The sequence below is a fragment of the Gloeophyllum trabeum genome (assembly GCF_000344685.1).
Source record: "Gloeophyllum trabeum ATCC 11539 unplaced genomic scaffold GLOTRscaffold_00001, whole genome shotgun sequence".
Taxonomy (NCBI): domain Eukaryota; kingdom Fungi; phylum Basidiomycota; class Agaricomycetes; order Gloeophyllales; family Gloeophyllaceae; genus Gloeophyllum; species Gloeophyllum trabeum.
Genome location: NW_006920410.1, coordinates 2,578,999 through 2,603,593, shown reverse-complemented (window position 1 = coordinate 2,603,593; position 24,595 = coordinate 2,578,999). Strand labels below are relative to the sequence as shown.

The 24,595-nt window shown below is 52.4% G+C and overlaps 11 protein-coding genes across 11 annotated transcripts; 6 read left to right on the top strand and 5 right to left on the bottom strand.

Annotated features, from left to right (window-relative positions):
- Positions 1-1,999: 1,999 nt before the first annotated feature.
- On the bottom strand, positions 2,000-3,360 carry GLOTRDRAFT_135445 (GroES-like protein; the record flags this gene model as incomplete). The annotated part of the gene is made up of 8 exons (XM_007862960.1): positions 2,000-2,295; positions 2,348-2,557; positions 2,615-2,774; positions 2,834-2,866; positions 2,921-2,956; positions 3,009-3,085; positions 3,164-3,177; positions 3,237-3,360. The coding sequence occupies 8 exons, from the start codon at positions 3,358-3,360 to the stop codon at positions 2,026-2,028; spliced, it is 924 nt and encodes a 307-aa protein (XP_007861151.1). The 3' UTR covers positions 2,000-2,025.
- Positions 3,361-4,372: 1,012 nt separating this feature from the next.
- On the bottom strand, positions 4,373-5,941 carry GLOTRDRAFT_31786 (GroES-like protein; the record flags this gene model as incomplete). Its single annotated transcript, XM_007862085.1, has 10 exons — positions 4,373-4,465; positions 4,526-4,804; positions 4,879-4,983; positions 5,033-5,242; positions 5,295-5,454; positions 5,517-5,549; positions 5,610-5,645; positions 5,701-5,777; positions 5,833-5,846; positions 5,905-5,941. 10 exons carry the CDS (start codon positions 5,939-5,941, stop codon positions 4,373-4,375), a joined length of 1,044 nt encoding a protein of 347 aa, XP_007860276.1.
- A 589-nt stretch (positions 5,942-6,530) lies between these two features.
- On the bottom strand, positions 6,531-8,080 carry GLOTRDRAFT_124578 (GroES-like protein; the record flags this gene model as incomplete). The annotated part of the gene is made up of 10 exons (XM_007862959.1): positions 6,531-6,645; positions 6,698-6,966; positions 7,018-7,140; positions 7,192-7,401; positions 7,452-7,611; positions 7,677-7,709; positions 7,767-7,802; positions 7,853-7,929; positions 7,979-7,992; positions 8,044-8,080. The coding sequence occupies 10 exons, from the start codon at positions 8,078-8,080 to the stop codon at positions 6,531-6,533; spliced, it is 1,074 nt and encodes a 357-aa protein (XP_007861150.1).
- Positions 8,081-9,760: 1,680 nt separating this feature from the next.
- Positions 9,761-12,159, top strand: GLOTRDRAFT_90194 (uncharacterized protein; the record flags this gene model as incomplete). Its single annotated transcript, XM_007862958.1, has 5 exons — positions 9,761-10,074; positions 10,138-11,704; positions 11,730-11,866; positions 11,951-12,038; positions 12,121-12,159. The coding sequence occupies 5 exons, from the start codon at positions 9,761-9,763 to the stop codon at positions 12,157-12,159; spliced, it is 2,145 nt and encodes a 714-aa protein (XP_007861149.1).
- Positions 12,160-12,543: 384 nt separating this feature from the next.
- Positions 12,544-13,396, top strand: GLOTRDRAFT_118914 (uncharacterized protein; the record flags this gene model as incomplete). Its single annotated transcript, XM_007862957.1, has 6 exons — positions 12,544-12,777; positions 12,834-12,850; positions 12,909-12,969; positions 13,020-13,077; positions 13,126-13,177; positions 13,235-13,396. 6 exons carry the CDS (start codon positions 12,544-12,546, stop codon positions 13,368-13,370), a joined length of 558 nt encoding a protein of 185 aa, XP_007861148.1. The 3' UTR covers positions 13,371-13,396.
- On the bottom strand, positions 13,360-14,205 carry GLOTRDRAFT_68811 (P-loop containing nucleoside triphosphate hydrolase protein). Its single transcript, XM_007862956.1, has 3 exons — positions 13,932-14,205; positions 13,729-13,874; positions 13,360-13,669 (listed from the first exon to the last, which is right to left on the bottom strand). The coding sequence occupies exons 1-3, from the start codon at positions 14,136-14,138 to the stop codon at positions 13,462-13,464; spliced, it is 561 nt and encodes a 186-aa protein (XP_007861147.1). The 5' UTR covers positions 14,139-14,205; the 3' UTR covers positions 13,360-13,461.
- A 1,911-nt stretch (positions 14,206-16,116) lies between these two features.
- On the top strand, positions 16,117-16,928 carry GLOTRDRAFT_102541 (uncharacterized protein; the record flags this gene model as incomplete). The annotated part of the gene is made up of 3 exons (XM_007862955.1): positions 16,117-16,185; positions 16,245-16,356; positions 16,411-16,928. 3 exons carry the CDS (start codon positions 16,117-16,119, stop codon positions 16,926-16,928), a joined length of 699 nt encoding a protein of 232 aa, XP_007861146.1.
- A 173-nt stretch (positions 16,929-17,101) lies between these two features.
- GLOTRDRAFT_29922 (uncharacterized protein) lies at positions 17,102-18,060 on the top strand (the record flags this gene model as incomplete). The annotated part of the gene is made up of 3 exons (XM_007861968.1): positions 17,102-17,498; positions 17,543-17,895; positions 17,950-18,060. 3 exons carry the CDS (start codon positions 17,102-17,104, stop codon positions 18,058-18,060), a joined length of 861 nt encoding a protein of 286 aa, XP_007860159.1.
- A 1,635-nt stretch (positions 18,061-19,695) lies between these two features.
- GLOTRDRAFT_124573 (uncharacterized protein) lies at positions 19,696-21,559 on the top strand (the record flags this gene model as incomplete). Its single annotated transcript, XM_007862954.1, has 10 exons — positions 19,696-19,758; positions 19,805-19,939; positions 19,994-20,207; positions 20,259-20,372; positions 20,420-20,438; positions 20,494-20,837; positions 20,911-21,096; positions 21,174-21,304; positions 21,361-21,408; positions 21,467-21,559. The coding sequence occupies 10 exons, from the start codon at positions 19,696-19,698 to the stop codon at positions 21,557-21,559; spliced, it is 1,347 nt and encodes a 448-aa protein (XP_007861145.1).
- A 19-nt stretch (positions 21,560-21,578) lies between these two features.
- On the bottom strand, positions 21,579-22,906 carry GLOTRDRAFT_113355 (uncharacterized protein). The gene is made up of 5 exons (XM_007862953.1): positions 22,689-22,906; positions 22,597-22,636; positions 22,327-22,542; positions 21,919-22,268; positions 21,579-21,862 (listed from the first exon to the last, which is right to left on the bottom strand). Exons 1-5 carry the CDS (start codon positions 22,856-22,858, stop codon positions 21,700-21,702), a joined length of 939 nt encoding a protein of 312 aa, XP_007861144.1. The 5' UTR covers positions 22,859-22,906; the 3' UTR covers positions 21,579-21,699.
- A 164-nt stretch (positions 22,907-23,070) lies between these two features.
- GLOTRDRAFT_113354 (cyclin-like protein) lies at positions 23,071-24,492 on the top strand (the record flags this gene model as incomplete). Its single annotated transcript, XM_007862952.1, has 4 exons — positions 23,071-23,268; positions 23,322-23,515; positions 23,568-23,760; positions 23,817-24,492. 4 exons carry the CDS (start codon positions 23,074-23,076, stop codon positions 24,303-24,305), a joined length of 1,071 nt encoding a protein of 356 aa, XP_007861143.1. The 3' UTR covers positions 24,306-24,492.
- Between the last annotated feature and the right edge of the window lie 103 nt (positions 24,493-24,595).

Genomic DNA, 24,595 nt, shown 5'->3' with positions numbered 1-24,595 from the left:
CCTAGCTCTGCCCCTCCACCTCGCGACCCTCCTGCTCAATCCCCGGGTGCTTCGCATGAGCCAGTCGCTCCTGAAGCCTCTGACCAGCGGTCTGAACACGACGCTGATGAGTTACTTCTGGCACAGCTATGCCGGGAAGGGGGAGTACCATTGATCAATTACCTGCTTCTGAAGGCTATTTCGCCTGAGGCAGATGATCCAGACACGTCCAATGTCAGAGAATGGACGTACCGCGATATCCTTCGCTTACCACCAGAGAAGCAGAAGGAATGGAGAGCTGCTTGCCACGAAGAATTGGATGCACTTCGTCGGCGCAGAGTCTTCGACTTGGTTGACCGCCCTAAAGGGCGTAAAGTCATAAAATGTCGCTGGGTATTTGACGTCAAATCAGATGGACGTCGCAAAGCGAGATTAGTCGCTAAAGGCTTCTCGCAGGTTGAAGGTATAGACTTCGACCAAATATTCTCACCAGTTGTGCGCTTTGAGACAGTGCGCCTTATGCTCGCGCTAGCAGCGCTTGAGGACTGGCACATATCTGGACTCGACGTGCGCAATGCCTATCTTTATGGCAAACTGGATGAGGAGATATATATGGAACAACCTGAAGGCTTCGCCGTAAAAGGCCAGGAGCACAAGGTTTGTAGACTGCGCCGTGCACTCTACGGACTTAAGCAAGCGGGGCTTGCCTGGTGGCGCACACTTGCTGAGTCTTTGGAGAAATTAGGCTGCAAACGTCTAACTACCGATGCTGGCATCTTCTTATTCAAGGAGAAGGATGGCCGCATGATTATTATAGTCGTCTATGTAGACGATGCCTTGTTCTTTGGCAAGGACAAGTCTCTCGTGACAGATGTTAAGTCACGATTCATGAAGAAGTGGGAATGCAGGGACCTTGGCGATGTCAAGGAATTCCTTCGCATGCGCATTACAAGGCAAGGCCGAGAGATTCATCTGGATCAGATCGCCTACCTTGATAAAGTGCTGCAGCGTTGTGGCATGCAGAATGCAAAATCTGCACCAACTCCTCTCCCTGCAGGCTATCGACCTGAACCTCACAATGGCCCGGTCAATCCTACTCTTCGTAGCCGGTTCCAAACTGTGATCGGTTCCTTGCTCTATATCATGCTTGGAACTCGACCGGATATCAGCTATGCAGTTACCAAGTTAGCGCAATTTGCTGCTAATCCATCTCAAGCCCATTTAGACAAAGCGCTGTATATCTGCCGCTATCTAATCGGGACTCGTAATTACACACTAGCTTTTGATGGTGCTAGTGGACTTGGTATTACTGCGTGCACTGATTCGGACTGGGCATCAGATCCCAGTACCAGGAAGTCCCAAACCGGTTACTTCCTTAAATTAGCCAATGGCATATTCAGTTGGCAGTCGAGAGCGCAGAAAACTGTTGCGCTATCCTCCACTGAAGCCGAGTACATGGCGCTCAGTGATTGCAGCCGCCAATGTGTATGGGTAAAGCAACTCTTCGATGAGTTAGGCTACCAACTCGGCCCCATTCCTATTTGCGGTGACAACCAAGGATCTATATTCCTTGCATCTAATCCAGTCACCGAGCGAAGGTCTAAACATATTGACATTCGCTATCATTATATCAGGGAAGTCATCGAGCAGAAGAAAGTTGAAGTATTCTACATCGATGGCGAGAATAACCCTGCTGACATGTTCACTAAGAACTTAGGACATGTCAAGTTCTTGCGCTTCAGAGCGCAACTTGGACTTAGGTTCTACAAGTAATCTAAGTCAGCCCAACGCTTGCATGCGCGATTATCCGCGGCATTTAGCAAGGGGGAGTGTTGAACTGGGCGCTGACTTAGCTGCCAGGTTCTACAATGTACCAGAACGTACCGGAATCCTCTGGAATATTCTGGTATATTCCATTATTGTACAGGGCACAGAGCTCATGTGGGTCAGTGACATCATAGGTGGAGCTCAGTAGGATTATAGATATTCCACGTAGCTTAGTCAGCCTATGGGCCACAGTGTATATATACCCTGCAGCTCTGCTGCCTAATGACAAGGGTCGTTCATACGAGCTTTACCAGTAGCTACAGCATCCAACCAATACAGGTGAGTTGTGTAGGGCGCACTGTGCGTGCTGCTGCCTCCATAACTCTTCATCACCTCGAACATCAGTCTGGAAAGCTTCCCGCTTGCCTCGTCTGTTACAATGACATGATCTGCTCCCATTTTCTTGATGTCTTCGACCTTGCTCTCGCTATGAGTGAACGCGTACACCTCCGACCCCATGGCCTTCGCGAACAATACGGCATAGTGTCCCTACGATGCATGGCTCAGCCTCCGTGAGATGTAGAGTATAAGCATCACTTACAAGACCGCCTATGCCAAGGATTCCGACTTTCTTTCCGGGGCCAGCGCCGTGGCGCTTCAGCGGAGAATACACCGTCAGGCCAGCACAGAGCATGGAGGCGGCGTAGCGCGACTCGAGCTTCTCTGGTATCGGGAAAACGAACTGCTCGTGCGCCCGGATTGCCATGGAATACCCTCCCTGGGTCTTCACTCCATCAGGGTATTCGCCGGCCTGTCAGAAGATCAGGATTGAAAGCTTATCCCATATCGAGTCGGAGAAGCCACGTACGTAGGTGTTAATCTTCTTGGGGCAGTATTGTTCATTATCCGTCTTACACGCGCGGCATGAGTAGCAGGCACCAATCTGTGCCCCTACTCCCGCTCGATCACCGACTTTGAAGCCCTTGACCTTGGACCCAACGCGGGTGACTTTCCCGATGATTTCGTGCCTGCGGTTTGAAACATGTTAAGTAGTTGAGTGCTCCCTGTGTCTTGTTGCTGCACTTACCCAACTACCAGCGGCGTTGGGAAAGATCCCCATCTATCAATAAAAGTTAGGATTGTATGGGTCATGATGGTGGTCTGTCGCCCCTACCCCGATGTAATAGTATGCACGTCTGAGCCGCAGACGCTATCATACGGTGAGCATGCAGTGCACGTCTGGAAGGTATGTCGAGGCTCACCCGCAATGCGTGATAGCAAGCTCAATGTCGGTATCTTCCCATGTCTTAGGTTGGAAATCGATCACGTTGAACGAGCTCTGTGCATTGCCGTCAGCTTGACCTTAGCTCCGTCACCGCCCCATCCTCTCCCCTCCCCCTCTGCTTATCCGGCTTACCCAGTTGCTTGCATCTAGAATTTGTTCGCAATGAGCAATCTATAAAGAAATGCGAGCTTCAGGAGTTTCCCACCGGTCACAGCATATCCCTTGAATTCCACGTTTGTTGGAGCTGCCTGCTGGGTTGCAGCAGCAGGATGCTGCTGATTGGATTGGCCGGGGCTGAAGCGCCGTTTGATTGTGCCGATGAAGGACATGGTTACTGGAGACCTGACGAGTAGACGTGCGCCTATCAGGCGCGCTGTTGGGGTGCTTAAGTATGGGGGAAAGCCATATCATCACGCACGGCTCAACCCCGGATAAGCAGCTCATTGTGAGGTCATTCGTCTCCAGGTTATCTGCTTCCAGGGTAGTCCACGAGCGCTCTTCTATCCCAAGTTTGGATTGATGCAGACCCGCAGTGGGATCTCGAAGGTAATATCACCCCTTCTATTCAGGAAACGTAAAATGCCTGCGAGGGAGTTATTCGCTCAGCCTCCTATTGCCATAACCCGCAGAAGACGCGAGGTTATTAGAAGAAGGTACGTGAGTCACAAGCAGAGCCAAGTATAACCGCAAACGGCGAGAGGCATCTTCCAGGTACGACAAGGGTATGCTCTATGACCTCTCCATGCCGTTATGTAGAGTTCATCGCGACTAAAAATATGACGGGAATATGCACCTTATCTAGGACCGGAATGCCGAGACCTTCTGACTATCATGGGAGCGGATTAATCGCGGAAAGCGAGGTGCAGCACAGGCAGAAGATGTTCCCTTCGACCTGCGCGGGACTGTGGTTGCTGAAGTCTTAAAATGAAGCGCTGGTAGTGACTATCCACCTACACGGTCTCTTCGACGCGGAGGCGATGCTAACAGCGTTATTCCTGACGCCGGGGCTTCCAACTTGAAGTCCTAGCTCCAGGTATTGTATTCCTATAGCCGCCTCACGCATATCCTGTGTACTTTCAAGAGGGAACCATGCGCAGACTGTATATTTAAACGCTTGAATGGTTCGGGAGTATACGGCTTGAAGCTGCAGTTTTGTTTCGGAAGGGCTGACTCGCATGCTGATTGGTCCTTCAGTGATTGATGGAATTGAAATGACTTCCTAGAGCTCCTGATACGAATCAATACAAACAACTGTTCTATTCGCGACACTATTTACGTTCTTCTCTACACCTACCCACAGTCAAATTGGTGCCGCCTACGAGAATGAACCGACGATGTAGGTTAGGCTATGTCCTGGGTCAGGATGAAGCGGTATCGAACATCGTTCCGCTTGAGTCTCTCCACAGCTTGCTGGACGTCCTTCATAGGCAACTCCTCGATCCTGAATGCAAAAGGGTATCAGACGTATGGCAACTTTCAATGAGACGAAGACACTGCATACCAAGGTTTGATGTCTTTGTCAGCTGCTAGCTGCAACATCTCTATCGCCTCCTTCTTGCTCCCTATATGGGAGCTCCCCAAGAAACACCCGTTAGGATTCAAGTCGAAGGCAGTCAGCTGTGGGAGGGGCTTGTCTGGCAGTCCCACCGTAACGAATCGGCCATGGACCCAAAGCATGCTGAGATATTGTTGCAACGGCATGCCCTCGGCCACGTCTCGAGTTGAAACTATGAGATCCAACGAATGGGCCAGCTCTTTGGCAAAGTCGCCTTTCTGAATAAGGCAGCAATATCAGAAGGCGGTACACGGAGATACGTGGGAACACTGACATCGTCCGTGACAATGACATGGTCGGCTCCCATCTTCTTGATATCTTCGACTTTGCTCTTGTCGTGAGTAAAGGCATACACCTCAGCACCCATGGCCTTGGCGAACATGATGGCATAGTGACCCTGTGGCAGATCAGTCACAGTCTTCACGGCATGCACCGTGGACACTCACCAAGCCGCCTATCCCAACGATACCGACTTTTTTCCCAGGTCCTGCGCCATTGCGTTTGAGAGGAGAAAATACGGTGAGCCCCGCGCACAACATAGAAGCTGCATAGCGCGACTCAAGAGCTTCGGGGATCGGGAAGACAAATTGCTCATGCGCTCGGATGGCGGTAGAGTAGCCACCCTGGGTGACCACCCCGTCAGGGTACTTGTCCGCCTGTAAAGGTCAAGCATAAGTTGAGTGATTAATCCGAGGGGATCTGGCGAACGTAGGTGCTAAGCGATTTGGGGCAATAATTCTCGTTGTCCGATTTGCAAGCGCGACACTCGTAGCAGCTAGCGACCTGAGCTCCGACGCCAGCACGATCGCCGACTTTGAACTCTTTGACTTGCGAGCCAACCCGGGTGACCTTCCCTACGATCTCGTGCCTGGCGGATCACGACGAGATTAGACGGCTTGGGAACACCCTGGAGACAAGGTCCAGACGTACCCAACAACCAGGGGGAAAGGCGCCTCTCCCCAACTGGAAAAGAAAGTGACGACTGACCACATACGCATACTTACGTACGTGATCCATACTTACCCTTGAGTAATCATGTGAACATCAGATCCACAAACGCTACGGTCGGTAGTGAGCATTGGAACAAGCTCGATAAATGCGTGCAGGCCCTTACCCGCAGTGAGTGATCGCTATCTCGACGTCTGTCTCCTCGAATGTTTTCGGTTTGATGTCGATGATGCTGAAATCACTCTAGACATGGCGCAGTCTTACATCATCTGAGCGCTTCGTTTCCTATCAAACTCACCCATTTCTTAGGATCTTATGGTGAACAGGCGTCAGCGCAAGGACACTGGTATGCGCAGCGGTGAGCACAAACCAGTTATAGCGTACCCTCTGAACTGCACTTGAGACATGGCTGTAGTTCAGTCGACGAAAGCAGTGCCAGTAAGAGAAAGAGAGTCGGGTGCTCGCCCGATTTGAACGTTTGCTCCCCGTCTTATAGCCAACGCCAGACGGCCAAGCTGTATAATGACGAGGACGATCATCGTCTATGGATGAAGTCATCCGATCCTGCTGCCGTCTTCTCGACTCTGCGAACTCGAACGAGCAGCTTGACTTCCGAATTGAGGTAGAAGGTTGCACATCACTTGATGCGACGCGCGAAGTGAAGGAAACGCCACCCATCACAGCGCGCCTCGGAACCGAGCAATCCACCGATCGAAGTCGTGCACGGACGTTCTGTCATTGTTCACCGGGTTGTGAAGGCGGTAAAGTTTATACCTCAATAAGATCGTCGCAACGATGTCTCCCGTCTAGTCGTGCAGTTGAGCATCGAGACCCGGACATATATATTATTGAAGAAAACTCTAATTTCTAGAAATTGATAGTAGTTCCTGCCACAGCTGTCAATTTATGAAATAACTATACCGATGTACTGGCAGAGTCTCATTTCTCATTAAGACTACGATCTCAGGTATCTTCTTTCGCCCACCGGCAGTCCCTTCACTCTATGTCGATCGGCGCAATGTCCTGTTTCAGCACGAAGCGGTAACGGACATCGCCCTTCTTCACTCGCTGCACGGCCTCTCCGGCCTTGCTCATGGGCAACTCCTCGATCCTAATTTTAACAAGGTTAACTACGCATCTTGACAGCGAAGCGAAACCCGTACCAAGGCCGGATACCCTTGGAAGCCGCCAGCTGTAGCATCTCTACGGCCTCAACCTTGTTGCCGATGTGTGACCCACCGAGGAAAGCGCCGCAGAGGAAGTCGAACGCCTTCATTTGAGGCAGTGGCTCGTCGGGCAGGCCAACCATGACAAACTTCCCGTGGACCCAGAGCGTACTGAGGTAGTCGGCCAAGGGCATATCAGTACCGACATCGACTGTGCACACGATGAGGTCCAACATCATGTGCAGCGGCTTGGCGAAGTCGGGGTTCTAGGACTGCATCAGAACCCAAACTATAAGACGACTAAGGAACGCACGCACGGTACCGGTAACAACGACGTGGTCTGCGCCCATCTTCTTGATGTCGTCCACTTTTCGGGTGCTATGCGTGAACGCATACACCTCGGCGCCCATTGCCTTTGCGAATAAGACAGCATAGTGTCCCTATCACGCACGTTAGCCGCGACAAGCAGCACATTTCCTTCATTTACGCACGAGACCCCCAATGCCGATAACCCCAACTTTCTTACCCGGCCCGCACCCATGCCGTTTCAACGGAGAGAATACCGTCAGGCCAGCGCAAAGCATCGATGAAGCATACTTTAGCGGCAGATTTTCAGGAATGGGGAACACAAATTGCTGGTTCGCGCGAATGGCGGTCGAGTAACCACCCTGCGCGAATACGCCATCAGGATAGTGGTCGTTCTGCAAGCAAGTGGTCAGCGTGAGTCGCCGTGGCTGATGGGAAGACGCACGTAGGTATCGATCTTGTTCGGGCAGTAATTCTCCTGCTCATTAGTACACGCCCTGCACTTGTAGCAGCTGCCGATCTGTGCGCCCACTCCGACCCTGTCGCCGACTTTGAACTGCTTGACGTTGGCCCCCACTCGGGTCACTTTGCCTGTGATTTCGTGCCTGTGCATTTCCCAGGGAACGTCAAATTAGTCGCTCGCAGAGACGGATCAGGGACTTGGACATACCCGACGACAAGGGGAGTCGGTATCTTTCCCCAACTACATCATAGCGGAGAAACTTAGGAAAATAGATATACAAAGTAGTATGGCATTTACCCTTCAGTGATCGTGTGCACATCTGAACCGCAAACGCTGCACAGGCGTCACTATGTGGGGACCGGGTAAGACAACGGTGAGCCTACCCGCAGTAAGCAATGGCTACTTCGACGTCGTTGTCGTCAAAGTTCTTCGGCTGATACTCGACGATACTGAATTGCGTCTACACGACAAGTTAAAACGGTCCATTTATATACCTGAAGTTGATTTACCCAAAGACTGGCATCTGTCCAGATTTACTCAGTCCTTCCGTCTGATGATACAAGGGAAAGCTTACCAGTGATAGCATAACCTTTGAATTGGACTTCAGACATGATCGGGAATTTTGAGAGTGATCAATGCAAGAGAGGAATGGCGCAGGCAGGGGCGTTGAGGAAATCATCCGGTACAGAAGGATCCCTTTATACGGACGGGTAGCGATACGTGAAGTCATATCTGTGTCACCCAGCGAGGCGTTGGTCAGCCTAATTACCGAGTAAGGGGCCCTATCGATGCTCCCGCCAGATAATTACGGGACATGCTAAAAGTAACTGGCTGACAGATAGCACACCGTGAGCCTTAAAATTGAGCGGAGGTTGGGATCGCCAGAACGGAAGAACCTGGAATGATTTGGTGGCGTCGGCCTCCCGCCCTTCGCAGAGCCTGAGCTTAAAGCGACCGTTGTAAATGTAGAAGTCAACATCAGCAATAACTATGACGCTGTTATCCAACTTGAACTGTTATCGTAGGAACTCCTCTACTGGCAACCGACGCAGACTCGGGTGGGATGAGAGGAGAGAACTCCGCCCGGTGTCCGGAACGGGGTGCGACCCGGCTGCAACGGGCCGGCGGTTCAGCCACAGCAACATCAAGCAAACATCAAGTCAAGGATCTCCGTAGGGGAAATTTCCGGGAATCCAAAGGACCCTCCATTCCTCATCCTCCGTACACGTCACGGAGCGGGACCGCCGAGATGGAATCTTCTCCCGACCACTCGGGAGTGAACCCAGTGCATCTTCTGCCATTGGCGAGCTCCAGGCGATATACGACTTACCGCGCCGGCGCCCTTAGACTTCTGCCAGAGTCTAATCTGCTGAAGCCTACGTCAAGTCAGCGATGACAAGTAATACAGTTGTGCTTCTCCGCCACGAAGTACTTTCACAGATCAGAATGGGATACGTGGCCACAATTTGGCCATTGACACCGACATCGACTCTGCCAGACCTGCTTTGCGACAGGAATCTCAGGGCTGCTTTGTACCCTCGGTCTTTCACTATCTCGTCCGGGCTCTCGAGCAGTGCTGATGTGCGCCAAACAACATATCGAAGGTTCGCCACTCGTTGTTCCCGATGTGGCCTGAGGAGAAGCATGATGCGGGCCAGGCATCCAGGATCGTCCCGGGCCCGGGCGCGACATCTTCGAAGCCAGATACTCTGATGGATCCGCTCCCAGTCGGTTTACATCTGCAGTGACTGCTATATATCCGGCTACGTGAAGATGGGAAACCCCAAGACTACAACCCTTCACTGTTTCGCGCGACATTTGGGGTTTTTATTCGATTGGTTTTCTAGACTGGATCTGCACTCCACTGTGCCATCATTTCTGCGGCGAAGATAGCCGTTTTCCCTCACAGATCTAGCCGAAACGTAGCGAATCGACGCTCGGCTTTCTGTGAAGACGCAGCTTTGTTAAAGCAGTCTTTCTCCATATCACGCGTTCTTCACTCGTCACGGATGAGCGACGCCAGGGGGCTCCAAGCGGCTCCGACACCGAGCGTGTCTTTCCATTGCGCGAAGCAATCTGTTCTGAATGGTAGGGTCGCGCGCTCTCTGATGCGTGTCATACGTTCTTGTCGCCAATATCGCCCGTCGAATTCGACGGCCCATTAGTATCATTTGGAAACCTGAAGACGCTTTCACGAGGCCCTTCATCTGCCCGCCCTTGTGCACTTGGACTACTTACAGACCGACCGTCTTTCACCTTGGTCTCTTTGTACCATCGTCATATCTTTGGCCATGCAGTCCTCGTCCCCCTTGCCCTCCGTCAGATTTATCCTCGAGTTGTCTCTCAGAGATCGCCCAGCTTCTGCTACTGGTGACAGTCTCCCTCCGCCGCAGCCCAGCTCGAGCAACGTGAAGGCTCGGGTCGAAGTGGATGCCGAAAATACAGCCACTAGTTCCAGTATTGGGTCCGTAGACCTTCGCCGCCAGTTCCCTGCATGCAATGAAGAAACAGGCGCGAACAAAATCTGTGGCCGCTGGCCGAGTGAGATACCATCGGACATGGTATCGGTCTTTAGGGCTGACCCTTTTGCTTTCCGGCGTCGAATGTAAGTATCTGTTTCCACTCGTCTCTCAGGTGGTTGGTGGGTATTCATTTGACGTGGTTGCAGGCCGAGCGATGGGGATCCCGACAGCATCGTGGAAATGGACGTCGATCCTGAGCCTGTTTCAAGCCCGTCGCTTCACTTCGCCGCGACTGGCCCACTCCCGATGTTCGCACACACGTTCCAGTTACCCTTACTCGACGAGTCTCTGGACCAATTTCACTCAGTGAAGGCGGAGGATGTTCCTGCGAACCACGGTATGCAGGTTGACCACCCGATGCCTACAAGACCCGCCACACCAGTCAACAATCTAATGAAGAATCTCGATGAAGAAGATGGCTCCTATTTCCCCGCCGATGCTTCGCAGATTACTCACGGTTATTCGGTGCCTCCCACCCCATCTGAATATGTTGACTCTCGTATATGCGCGCCTCAGCAACCAATGCCGACACGTGCACGGCCTTTTATGGACCATGGCTTCCCGCTAGAATCCAGGCGCATATACCCCGATGAACCCCCGGTTTTTAACCCGTATTTCGGACCCTTTCACCACGCATTTAGCGACAGACCTCCACAAGTTTCTGACTGGCCGCCTCAAGCGCAATTTCCCAGACGGCAGAGCGGTATCGCGAACATGTCCCACTCACTCGTTCCCATTCATGTCGACACTCGAAGACCACGAAATGATTCAATGGGCCACCCGGGAATCTCGCCATCCTCATCTTTGTCTAGTGTCTCCTCTGGCCCGAGTCTCTCCAGCTGTCGGACAACGCCTACCCTTTCACCTGCGTCCTCAATGTCCGACATATCCTCGTATTCGTCCATGTCGTCTACTGCTGTGCCCAGAAGTTCTCTTGGTGGGCCTCGCGTTGAGACACAAGGATTCAATCTCGTTCCGTTACCTCCTCATGCTGCTTTCTTCACGGATTCTTACTGGAGAGGTAATCCCTCGGTACCTGGCCCTCATCAGGAGAGTCGTTATCAGGTCGATACCAGCCAAGCTCGGATTCCGTACGCGGACGTTTATCCCGAAACATACCTGCCTCACGCATTTCCTGTCCACGCACCGCGTCCTATTGCGACTGATCTTCCGTTATACCTTTTGCAACAGCGCGGAAACTCGCAATCCCACGTACAGTCGCCTAACGAAAGGTCGCAAAAATCAAGCAAAAGTAAGACGCAAGCCAAGTCTGGTCCTCAAGTTCGTACAGTATACCCTTGTCACTTATGTCCCCGGAAATTCAATTTGCCTAATGGGCTGGCGATACACATCAAATGGCATCGAGGCATCGCTCAGAAGGAGAAGACCGACCAACCGAAAGTCGAAGGCAAGTCCCAGTCCGGTCCAAAGGACGCCCTAGGACGCGACGAGAAGATAGCGGTTGACCAATCTCCTTCGCGGCGTTCTGACGCAGCGGAGGGATCTCTGAAAAATGATCCGGATCCTGTGATGGTAATGCCGCCGCACCTTCCGCGGCGTCGAACGACTGCATTGGCTCACTCTCCCACTGACTCTTCCTCCCGTGGACGGATTTTCCCTGAAGCCATCGACGACTCATCTGCATGCGTCGGCTTAGGTCTGTTTCTGCCCCAGGACAGCGGATCTGCGCCGTTCTACGAGAATTCCGCCCATGTAGCCCATCTATCTCAATCTCTAGGTGTTCCTCGAAGTCAGCTTGGTCCGATGGGTAACCATTCAAGATCGCCCACGAGTCGAAATACTGGGACTATCCCGACGGTACCCTCCACCCCGTCGAGAAAGTCTTGTGCCCAGCTGCCTGACCTTGGGACTGAGGTAAGCCGAGCTCTCCTAAACTGTTAAGCTTCTGCTGGTGCAGCGGAGTCCTCGGATTCAGGATACTGACTAGTCTTTGCCTAGAAATCCGCAGATATCCGTGGACAAGGGTTTCCACTCGTGGCCAGCGAATGTCTCTCGTATGACCAGCACGACCCGTCTCCGCGGTGTCGTACGAACTATCCTGCGTTGTACGCGAGTCCGCGCGACTCTTCGCATCCTCTCGCTCCATACGATACTACTCTTCCTTCTAGTGTACCATCGAAGTTGCCACGCCTAGTGTCGTCCGATGAATCGTTGTCGCCTCTAAAAGAGCTTGTCGCTTTGAGGCCTTTGCCTTTTGGGCAACATGATGCAACTCGCCCATAATAATCGTATTACCTGTTGATAACGTAGTGTGTTCATATTGGTAGCGCGTGGATTAATGTCATAAAGGCGTCCCAGTTTCGAGTCTTCGAAATGATGCAGTTCGAACGCGGTGTGACAGCCGGGACGCGTTACGTCACGCGACGCGAGGGGCCAGACGCGTCGACGCGTTTCGAATATAGCGTTTCCTTTCGTTGAACGTCGCTTAGAAGCTCGCTTGTGGGGCCTATATATTGGACGAATTCCGCATCCCCTCTCCCCTCACAACCACCACCGTCTCCCTGTCAGCACTATCGCATATATACTCTGCAATGGCCCCCAAGCGCAAGTCAGATACGCAAGACCTTCCCGAGGTCGCTGTCTTCGCGGACTCTTCTCTACCTAATCAAGACGCGGCTGTGGCAGAGGCTGGCCCTTCCGCTCCTGCTAAGAAGAAAGCGCGCTCGGGCGTAGCTGCCGAGACGTCCAAGGGCAAGGCGAAAGAGGACGCGCCTAAGAAACCCACGAGGTGGCAGGATGTCGTATTGGAAGGAGAAGATGACGAGGTAGGTTATGCTGTCGCGTTCTATTCTGACACGCGTTGACGCGCCATTCCTTACAGGACGGAGTTCCCATTTAGTAAGACACCTCTCGCTATTGTCTGTCACGAACGGACGTGCTAAATGAATGCTCCCAGTGACGACTGCAACGATATACGGCGAAAGATTAGGGCACTTCAGAAGACACCAGGATTCAAGGTAAGGCGCAGTTGCTTGTGTATGGTAGATGATCTTACACCGTCCATCAGATCACAGCCTGGTTGAGAGAGATCGGCAACATCAACAGTAACTCTTACGGAAGATTCAGTAGGCCAACCGTGTACCTAACTCCGAACATGTGCTGACTGTCATCAGTGAAAGCCACTGGGCCCACTGGCGGGGCTGAGAACGGAACCTATGTTGCTGCGTAAGCTCGTCTAGATCCCCATGCACATACAATAGATTGATTCACTGCGATCATCAGGTACAAATACTTCGAGAAGATCCGGATTCTCGAGGGGAAGAAGAAGACTCCCAAGCGTCTGAGGACCGAGCAAGAGCTACCTCAGGGATATGACCTCGTTGACCGGAAGAGGATGTGGGTATTCATGCCCGCCTAAGGTGCTTGCTTCCCTGCCGAGTGTATACCGTCTATTGTTTTACTTCCATAATGCTGCCACTTACTGGTTCTAGTTGTACAATATTCCTTTGTTAACCGCTATCGTTCGCTGAGGCCTGATCTCGCTGCCATGCTTTTACCCACTCCACGATGCGTGCGACATTGGCCTCCAAATCCTCAGTTCCTTCGCTTTGGAGCTCTACCACGATCTCCTGGGCATATGAAGAACGCGCTTCCTCGAGTACTACTTCCATAATCTCGGCTTCATTGTTTTCTTGTATCTTCTTCAATGGATAACCTCTACAATTGCAGAGGCAGCGTGAGCACATGTCCTAGGTCCGTGGAGATATGGATCTAACCTTGATTCCAGTCGTTCCCATAGCTTGGTGTGATTGCATCGCAGGACTACGACCAGGTCTGCCCAGCGTTCCGGGAAGATTTCGCATGTATGCCAGTCAAGGATGACACCGCCTGCGGCTGCGATGGGTTCCAACTCGTCTAGAAGCTGTACGATTCGGATTCTGTAAGTAACAGTATGCCTGATCTCACGTCCACGGCGCACCTTATCCTCATCCACTTCATAGCTCTGCCATTCCTCGTCATAGCTTTCGTACAGATTCTTTTCCTTGACTAGGTCACCGACATTGATGTGTTTCAAGGGCGCTGGAGATTCCTGCGCAAGGAGCTGAGCGTGCGTGGACTTGCCCACGCCGGGTGTACCGGTGATAATGATGGTCGGAGCCGTCTTCTTCGTGCTTTCTTTCGACATGTCTCCTGCAGCGGTTATCAGGACGTAGGTAGAATTGGACCGGCACACTACTAGTACTAGGGTGTACGACCTTGGTTGATCTACACTATAATTTGAGGTGATCGAGGAAAGTGGGAACTGCAGTCCACCATGGACTAGTATTGCTCCCACGTGCGGTGATGGTGCACAGCACTGATAATTGCCCCTTTCCGTCACCGGCAAAACGGAACAAGCTGCATCCAAGAACGAGGAACTCCTGCGTGGAGGCTGTCAACCAGAGATTGATGCAACGCTCATTTTCGCGTGGCTTTGTCAGATAATTGGACCTTGTAACGACCATATAAGGTGTAATGACCTGGGCTCGCTACGCATTTCATTGCCGCGAACTTGTTTGTTTGACGTGTGATTGGATCGATGTCCTACTAACTTCCCCTGCCGTCTCCCCTCCTCCCTCTTCCCCATTTTTTCCCTTGAGGTCTCCTCCATGTTCAGATGCCTTCCGGCAGGCGAGGTGATTTCTAGGCTCACGTTCCACCTACATAGCGCCGCTAGGTTGTTCGTTCTGTAGTCATGAGCTCCGGGCTCCGCGGTGTGGCGGTCGCGCCTAGGACTTCGTATTCAAGATTTCCGCGGCTATTGGGAGCTCACCCGACGGAGACCCTTTCCCTAGCATCCAAATCTACGCCCTGGGATGCCGCCAACTTGCCCTGGACTTCAACTGCTGCGTCGGACCTTGCAGCCGCCACAGGCCTATCTTTAGCTGGATTTGATGCAATGGCTGCTCGTCTGCCTGGAAGCCTGGTGGTTGCCTCCTATAGCACGTTCGTTTCCATTGCTCCCATCGGGTCGTATGCACCATACAGTGCGCTGCCAGATGGTTCCTTGGTCACTCCAGCACTCACTGAGGCCATACGTTCTTCGAACGGCATGCTGTTCGGCTTGGGGGCCGGCCTGGCGTTTTTCATACGCAATATCTTAGTCTCCTTCGATTATATTCGGAGGGGTAGAATAAAGCACAAATATCTTTTCTACGCCTTACTCCTGAGCCAACTGCTCGGCCCAGTGGGTGTCGTGCCAATAACCGTCGCGTTCTTCAGACCGTCGGATTGCACAATGTACGTAGGCAATACTGTCCCTCTCGTTGGTGTTTATGATGCCCACCCACAGAGTCAACTGCATAGCTAGCATTGCGGTGTTCTCATCGGAGTCTCTGTTGGTAAGCATTCATCACCGACTGGGGGAGGTTCTACATACATACCGTATGAGCAGATATCCGGCATACTTGGAGTAAAGGCGTACCGCTGTCTGTCCGACTCACTGGTCGTACTTTTGGTGATTGCGGCCTTCCAAGTCTCCATCATTGCATGCGCCTTGCTGGACCTCATAAGCTTCCAGGGCATGAAAGACTTCACCGGTAAGCCCGCTCACAGCGATGCAAATTTCAGACTAACTGGGAGGTAGGGAGCTGTACATTAAACGGACATACGAGTTACATACAAATCGTCTTCGCACTATTCTGTGCCGAGTGCATATTCCTGTTCGTCTGCTGTGAGTCTCGCCATGCCTTACGCCGCATTTGACTAAGCTCTGTGGCGTAGTTTTCTTCGCGATCTGGAAATCCTCCCGTACCTCCGCAGCTTCTGGCCGTCTGTCCATTCACATCCACTCAGTAGGGACCGAGGTGCCAGGACAGTCGGCAGCTAGTAACGATAGACGCGGATGGTGGGATTATGTGCCCGACGTCCACAAAACCAAGCGATCAAGTCCGCCGGATGGGGTTAACTCTCAAGTGGCCCCTCGTCGCTGGCAGATGCCATGGTTCAAGTCCCGCGAGCCGAATAAGCAAGAGGAAGTTCCGGCGTATGCATATCAGCGGAAGCCCTCCCTTCCAGGCCCGTACCCTCTGAAGCATCCCGGCTTTCCTTCTGGAGGCCTTCGAAGGAATGCCCCCGTGCATTACGACCCCGATCGGGGACCGCCCAGTGCTTCATCTCCGCCTATGTCAACCGAACGGCTCGAAAAGTCGATCCCTCGCATGGAGTTATTCAAAGAAGCCATGCGTAACGAGGTATGTGGTTTGCATACTCCTTGTATGTTTGGAGCTAACGATGCATTGTGTCATGTAAGTTATTTCATACTGCATTCATCGCTGGTAGCTGTGGTGTCGCTGCCGTGCTGAGTTCTGTTGGCGTGAACTTGGGGCTCGTTCTGGGGCCTGGGGGCTGGATTGGGGTGAATTGTGAGCCCTTCACATTTCCGCAGTTATTATACCCATTCTCAAAGCAGGCGTCAGGGTTGATCATATCTTTCCTGGTCATCCACAGTTTCGGAAGAGTTGTACGGCGGCACGAGCGAGAAGCCCTCCTGCAACACCCTTCCGCATGGGATCCCATGTACCGTGCAGAGCAGGCGTTCTTTCCATCCTCGCGTGAGAGACCTTCGGATACATGGAGACACTGGTCGACCGACAACGGCCCTCATCGCCGGATCACCCACGCCGACGAAGACGACATCACCACTCACTCATGTAACAAGTCTCCCATGGAGGATGGGAGTACTGGCCGCAACGACGGGGAAGTCCTCAGCTTGGACGGGCCATCCTGGAGATCATCATCATCGTCATCATCCTCCCTCACAACAACGGAGTCTATCACTGCAGCCACCACGCCTACAATGTTATCATTCGTGAATACCCTGCCTCCTGATTCGGACACTCCTCATTATATGCGTGCTCAGCCTCCGCCATCTGATCACTCGGGAAACGCGGAGGCGTATCGGACAACTTCATGTAGTTCCAGTTCCTTACCTTAGATACCGTTAAGCTGTTGTGACGATGCTAGAGTAAAAACAAGTTGGTATCTTGTATAATGAATGTATATCCTAATGCAAACTTAGGCTTACTGTAGGATCGGGTGCAGGTGGCAAATTTCGGTACATTGCTTCCTCATATAGATTCCCACGGTGTTGGATCTTGAAGCTTGAAGATGAACGCGGAAGAGGACCGGCTAGTGACTGTTCTACCCATCCATCTGTCGAATGCGCTAGCTCCCAACGTCCATATACACCAATTCCCGCTATTGACGCGCCCACTTCAGGCTCCACCGTCGGCGCGGGCGGCGGGTAAACGAATCGCTGCCCGGATAAAACCCAAAGTCAAGAGACTTGAGGTCCATGTCCCTGTCGATACTCGGCAGCAGGTTTGGAATAACGAAAGAGCGAGGGAGCTGGGTGTAGCAAGGGTGGAGGATGATAAAGAGAAAAATCAAGAATCACAGAAGACTAAGTTAAAAGAAGGGGAAGAGCCGAGGCTCAGTGAGGTCCGCATCCAGAGCGAACGAATACCTCAAAAGGGCGCATATATGCTGGGCGTGGTTCGTGATGGTGAGTAGTCAGTCCCACCGCATGCTTCATATGCTCAAATTTAGCAGGGCGACTGCATCTACATCCGATCAGCGAGTCATACCAGTTGAGACCTACCCTGACGTACATGGATGTCCTGTCCCGTCGAAACAAGCGTTCTCGTGCAGGCGACGATTCAGATTCTGACGATGGGCCACCACCTGACCCGGATGAAGAAGCTCCGCCACCTGTAGTGAAGAAGGAGAAGAAACCCACTCCGGGAGAAGCTCGTGAAGTACAGGTCGCTGCTCGTCGATCGGACAAGGAAGGTGGACAAGCTATTCAAGGTGGTCTCTCTGCAGTTAGACGAGAAATGCTTCTCATGATAAGAGCTGAGGAGGAAGAAACCTGGGAAGACCTGGAGTACTGTGAGGGAGAGGTGCGTAGCTGGCGTGTGTCCTAGGCGTCTCACTGAATCTGGTGTTTCTTGCAGACCGAAGAATCAGGACATGCTTTTGAAGGGGTCTTTTCCAGGAGCCAGGAACCATTGGAGTGCAAGACTGCAGTTGCAGACTTCCTAAATAACATCCGTGGTCTACAGTAACGTGAATGGCTTAGAAAGTACAGTGATGTCCCCTAGCCAGTGTGTTACCTATCAGTACCTGCAATGACTCCATAACCCCTCTGAGAGTTGTGCAAATGGTTGACTGTGTATACCTACAGTACACTTCGCTCGTAGCCTCTTAGGCAATCATACTCCATTGTACACAACCGATATTGTGGCATGCGGCCCGGGATCCGGGCGTGCGAAAGAACCCCGATCGTGAGACGCGACGCGTCTTGCACGCGTACCGTTCAGTCACGCATCCGTCGTTGCCCCCTCCATTGACTTTCCTCGACTTCAACCCCTCATGTCTTCTCAAAGTGACACCGACTCTGAGGCCGACGTTCCGGTCGCGTATACAATGGATGCCTGCGATTTTGCACGCATGTCTGCTTATCCCGCCGACGCCCAAGGCTGCGAGACCGTGCCGACGGAGTGCACTCTGGAGAAAGTCCAAGGAGCTATCCGGTGCCTATCGTCTCTGGTCTTGGATGCTGTTGAACACGTACCTGAAATCTCTGACTACTTTGTGACCGAGTCCTGACCCTTGTCTTCTCGTGCTATGGCTGCAGAATATTGCTCTTCACGACGTAATTTCAGAGGCCTCCAACACAATCTTGACGTCGCTGGAAATCATTTTACTTGCCGGTTCAGCCCCAGATGAGTATCGACATGGGGTCGCCGCGGTGATTGTGTCCATCTGTATGTCACCGTAGCTTTCGGAGTCTGCTGAGTATTTCATTGTGTTTCGTCAGTGCAAGAAGACTTTATGCGGCTTCTTTTCGCATACAGGAAAGTCTTCTATAAGCTTGCCAGTCGTGAATGCCGATCAGGCATACACACACCAGTCGTTGTGTGCTGGGTGGACGTGATACTATCTAAGCTCGGGGAATGTATATGCGTCCTGACGGCCGGGACGGCTGCCCTAGACGATCTTCCAAACATGCCGGATTCCCTTAGGAAACAATACACCGATGATTGCCTTCGGGCTGCGACCCAATTACCAGGTATATCTACCCCATATACTTCATAGCCCTCACCCGTAACGAGACCCAGAAAGTTGGTCTGATGTAGTACACCTTATGGCATCAGAAGACGCTTCTTCAGCTGCCATTAGACTTGCGATACAACTTACGTTCGGGCTGAACGTACTAGCGCCTCAGCTCAGTTCTGACCTACCTCGGGCGTGAGTCTGCCTTCTATCCTTCCTGTCAATCTCGTCTCACGGACCGTCCTTTACTTCAGCTCCGCTTATCCTGACATCCTGAGAGCTCTGGGATCATGTATCAATCGACTAGCTTCGGCGCCTGGCACTACCGGCAAGCAGATGCCACATTCTGGCTCCTCAGGCCGCCATGTCATGACTGTTGCTATGGTCATCTCGTTGTTTACTGTAAGTCTGAATCGCCCGTAGTTGAGCTGAAGAGAAAGATATGTTATTCCTAGACCGTCCATCTGCGGCAGAGACAGGCTGAACGCGACAGCGTTAGCAGTCCATTTATACCTCACACTCTCAGCAATATCGTCCGCCTGATACAGTCCATTATCTATCGTTGCAAATCCCCCTCAAGCATTTTACCTCGTGGTGTACTAGATTCTGCTCAAACTATACTGATAAGATGGGGCAGAACAGTAATGTTCTCCTGGCTCGTCTGGGATGATCCAAGACTTATGGCCTCCGAAGTCGTTACTTATCTGGTATGTGCACTAAAGAATGAACTCAGAATATCCTAATCCTCTCTAGACGTCTGTGTGGTTACAACATGTGGGTCCGACCAGCACCGGAGAAGACGATAGGGAGCAAAATGCCGACATCTCGAACTCTGTAATCCATTCGTCGTTCATGGAGTATCCTGCCGCAGCTTGTGGGGCTTTATTGGTATAACTTCTGTGCTGCTTGACGTAGAGGTAATTCACATAATCTTATTTTCAGCGGATATCGCAGCAAGCCATCAGGCAGCTATCCTCATCGTCATCCCCATGCGCCGTGGATTTACCTGCGTTGGACGTCATTACGAAATCAGCATGGGCCGCTACGTTACTTCTACATTCGCAAGAGGACCCGTGTGCCCTGCCCTTCGTTGACCTAGGGGTATCCTTTCTTAGCTTGTTTGTCCTGCTTCCGGACACCTCTCGAGAAATTCATGGTTCATTTGTTTCGATGCCGATACCTACTTGCGTCTGATATCCTGTCCTAGCCAGGGCATTCATGGTGGAAGCCCTCGGTATGTTGGAGCCCAAGATTCTAGATCTCGCGTTCAAGAACGTCCACGTTGGTGCCCTCTTTGACTTCAACCTGAGATTTGACTGCGGTATTTACCAATATCCCCGTATTGTCTCACACTCACTTTCTATCCAGTAATCACTACGCAAAGGCGGTAAGAACCCCTCGTGATTGATCGGAAGTGTCTGACTTCTAGTCTTTTAAAGTAGTCTCCTCGAGCACGGGGATCTGCTGGATGAAAATGCTAAAGATCTATGCCAGAGGATCAATCTAACTCTGAACTTTCTGGCTGTTCTCCTGCGATCTCTGGATGTCCAGTCGTTCGGCCGTCAAGCCGTCTCATCCTGGCTCGTTGCTGTCACTGAACACCCGCTGTCTACTAATGCGCCAAATGTCGCCTCTCTGGCCTACCTGCCGTCTCTTCTCCTTGTCCTATCTGCCTTGCGGGAGTCCAATGCTGGGTCTGAGTTCGAGGACCTCCCCAACGTCTGGGAGGGCGAAAGGTTGCGCGCCCTGGTCTTCAGCGTAAGCCGGGGGAACCTCCTGTTGGCTTGTCAGTTAGAAGTTTCCCGGGTCCTTCTCTTGCTAATGAGTCTCTGCAGCTGCAGCTTGTACTTTTCTTTCAGCCAGCGTGAAACTCAATGCTCTAGATAACCTCACCGTGGTTGAAATCTGGGACTACGCGAGGGACGCTCTACTTGCCATTTTGATGGATGAATTCCTTGGCGACGATGTGCCGCTCGCTTTGCTGGTCGGTCCTTGCTTCGCGTATCTTCTCATGGACTTGCTTGACCGTACGACTTCTGACATTGGTGAGTCTCTCCTTACGAACGCGCTCCTCGAGCATCTCACATTCCTGACTATTTTCCGGAAGCGCGACTTATGCTAGCTTCTCCCTGGAATCTCAATCTCTGCTCGGAACTACGCGCGCTCTCGCTAGAGAACGCCAGCGTCAACCTAGGGTACAGATCCATCCTCCAGACCAGACTGAAAATCATCGGACCGGCGCTGTTGGAGAAGGTAAGCGACTGTTTGCCAGAATAGCCCTGGGCTCTTTTATGCTCTTTCATCCAAAGATGAAGGCAATTGTGGAACGCGTTCGGCCGGAAGAGGGCTCGAGATCTGTACGTTACACTACCCCCTAGCCACCCTCCCATCTGATATAGCGCGTCGACGCTTCAGAAGCCGGGGATGTCGAGACAATTGATCTTCTACCGAAGTGGTAACACCCTGCATCCTATATGTATCCCAAGCGATGTTGCACCTGGCTCGTGAAGTTGCCCACTATGAATGGGATGAGTCTGCCCTATGCTATAACCCCAGATAACATGCGTATTAATACGAAACGAATAAAAATGGTCCGAATAACGATACATCCGCCAAGATAGTATATAAAGTCCACGAAAAACAGTCGGCTATACAATGGTATATAGCAGCAGACTAGCGAGCGAGCATACTATTACCGGGACGGTCGAGCTGCTCGCTCTCGCGCTCGGAGCACCGTTCACGGGGAAGAAGCCGGACGTGTCGATGGAGCCGGAGGCCATGAGTGCTGTGGTAGTCTCCGTCGACCGGATACTAGTTACTGTCAGCCAAGAAACATAGGATGGGAAAGAAAGGTATGTTCCACGTACACGCTGGTGATAATTTGCGTTGTCCCGGGCAGAACGCTCGTGAAGGTGGTCGTCCCGACCGATACGGCCACAACCGTCACGGTGGACGGAGGCGCAGTGACGGTTTGCGTGACGGTCGACTGGGAGGGGAAGATCACCCCGGAGGGCCCAAGGGTAATCGTGATGGGCCCTCCCGGGAAGGGCAGGAAGGGATTCTGCGGCGGGGGAGAGGACGTTTGTGGCTGGCCGAGGAACTCGTTCGACCCGTCCGTGCAAAGACCCGAGGGGGCGGGGTTTTGTATCGTGACGGGGATCGGGGTGATTGAGAAGAACCCTTGGTTGTTCACATGGGACGTCTCGTACAGAGTGAGCTGTAGAAGGAGGTTATTGAACAAACCTCTTTCCGAGGCAGAGGATTTTCGTGCGCACGTTATACTGGCCAGCAGGGAGGCACTTGGGTATCGGCCAGTTGAGATGCTTCACGGTGCTTCCGCTCTCCTGCGTCAGAAGACCTGTTCCTTCAGACACGGTCAGGTTCATGCTGGTCTGGGACGAGACGAGGTAGAGCTCCAGGGAGTCGTAGCGAGTGGGTAATCCTGAGCCGGGGATTGTAGCGGTCTGCGACAGCTTTCCGTCGCCGGATACCTAAGCGGGATGTGTTCAGCAAAGTGCGAACGACTGTGAATAATAGGTGCGTACGTCGATGGCTATGGGCATGTTGCTGCCTGCATGCTGGACGCTGTGAGGGGTAAGCACGCGGGTTCTGTTTCTTAGTTAGCGGGCTTAGTCACCTCTGGGGGGCAGGGGCATCCAGAATAGCCAGACCACTGGTGAAGACTTGTCCGTTCACGGAAGTCTGTGCATGGACGGTTTCCGCGAGCAGGAAAAGAAACAAGAGAAAGAAAGCGTGAACATAAGCAGAATGGCGCCAGAGGACAGGGCGAACCAGCACCCAGGGCATAATTGACGCGGGAGTGCTACCAGGCAGAACAGATGCGCGGCGTCATGCAAGAAAAGAATTAATTCATTGTCGGCGCAGGCCTTGTCGCTAGCGTGGCCGTCGCGGCCAGTGCTGGAGACCATCTTGACCGATGATCTCGATCGCATCTCGGTGGCGATGCACTCGCAGTTACCGGACGACGCGGGGTTCCCACGATGACACCCCTCCGACGCCAGATGCCTGTGCCTACAGAAGTCGCGTCCAGCGTGACACCCGAGCCTGAGCCGCCTAGGAAAAGACAGAGAACTCTGTATGAGGCAAGCACACAGTACAAGAACTGGAGATTCTCCAAGCAGCAGTTGTCCAGCATACGCACTTCCCTCAATGAAGCTGCAGTGGCAGCTATACGCGATACCTTCGAAGCTGATTCGGTCAGTATTCTCGGTCCTCGTTTGAAATGGAGTTCAGCTAAACCCATTCCCAGCCGGGATCTTCCTCAGATGTCTCCTTCCTGAACGCAGATGAAGAACGTCTCCTTGTCAAGTTCTATGCGTCCAAGATACCCCAACTATGTGGCGCTTGCGGATTCCCAGAGGAGGTCGAAGCAACAGCAGTCAGCTATCTCAAAAGGTTCTACCTGAAAAATACCGTGATGGACTGGCACCCTAAGAACGTCATGTGAGCAGTCTTGGAAGCCTAGAGGGCATGTCGTACTCATGGTCGACCGTAGGTTGACTGCACTCTTCCTTGCTACAAAGACGGCAAACCAGCCGATTCCAATAGACGCCTACGTTTCTCGGATACCCAAAACATCTCCTTCCGATATATTGGACCTGGAATTTCTAGTCGCGCAAAGCCTTGGCTTTGAGTTCACCGTCTGGCATCCACACAGAGCACTCTGGGGTGTATGGCTGGACATACAGGTATGCCCGGAGACATGTTTGCCTGTTGAAGCTTGGCTGATACCAATATCATACAGAGTCTCCCGGATCACCCGAAAGAGGATATCGAAGAGGTCTACAAAACGGCCAAGACCCATGTCCGAGCGTCACGACTTACGGACGCTGAACTAATATATACGCCGTCCCAAATTGCGCTGGCTGCATTCTCTTTGGCGTCGCCCAATCTCGCTTCCCTATGGGCTCACTCGAAGGACTCTAGTAATGTCTTGCAAGTAATTGAACCTCTCAAACAGATGATCCTGCAGGACAGTCATCCGCCAGACGTGGAGGCCGTCCGAGATGTGGACAGGAGGCTTAAGCTATGCAAGAACCCGGAGAAGGTTATAGGCAGCAAAGCCTATCTGGCTCGCAAGGCTCAAGAAGAGAAGACCGCTGCTGAGAAGAGGGCGAAAAAGGCCGAGGAGATTCGGAAGGCTATGGAGGAGAACGACCCCTTTGGGGAACACATCGCGGACGAGAAAAAGCTGGACGAGGCTGTGAATGAAGCCTTGGAGGACGATGATTGATCGTGTCCCCCACTTACATCGGGCAGATCGGCGATGGAGGTTCCGTTCACGGGCTCATCGACACCGATGTGCTGTCGACTGTATACCTCTGAGTAGCATATTCTCAGGTTATTTATTCCGGTCCCATTCTTAGTGAGCGAAGTCCGTGCTTTCGGTGGCTGACGAGGGTTGCCCAAGCTGCACAGGGTGAGTGGGGCATCATCGCGTAGGATAGTTGAGATGGTGCCATTACTACAACTAGCAGTTGGCTTCATTAAGAAGCAATCAACATTGATGACCTTGCAGAAGCA

Bases quoted from the DNA above. Each gene is read 5' to 3' on its own strand.
- GLOTRDRAFT_113355 (XM_007862953.1), bottom strand. From the start codon at position 22,858: ATGCCCTGGGTGCTGGTTCGCCCTGTCCTCTGGCGCCATTCTGCTTAT. The intron at 22,269-22,326 runs GTGCGCACGAAA...CTCCTTCTACAG, and splicing joins TCCCTGCTGGCCAGTATAAC to CTCACTCTGTACGAGACGTC. The intron at 21,863-21,918 runs GTACGTGGAACA...GACAGTAACTAG, and splicing joins ACGCAAATTATCACCAGCGT to TATCCGGTCGACGGAGACTA.
- GLOTRDRAFT_68811 (XM_007862956.1), bottom strand. From the start codon at position 14,138: ATGTCGAAAGAAAGCACGAAGAAGACGGCTCCGACCATCATTATCACC. The intron at 13,875-13,931 runs GTGCGCCGTGGA...CGAATCGTACAG, and splicing joins ATGAAGTGGATGAGGATAAG to CTTCTAGACGAGTTGGAACC. The intron at 13,670-13,728 runs GTTAGATCCATA...CTGCAATTGTAG, and splicing joins TGGGAACGACTGGAATCAAG to AGGTTATCCATTGAAGAAGA.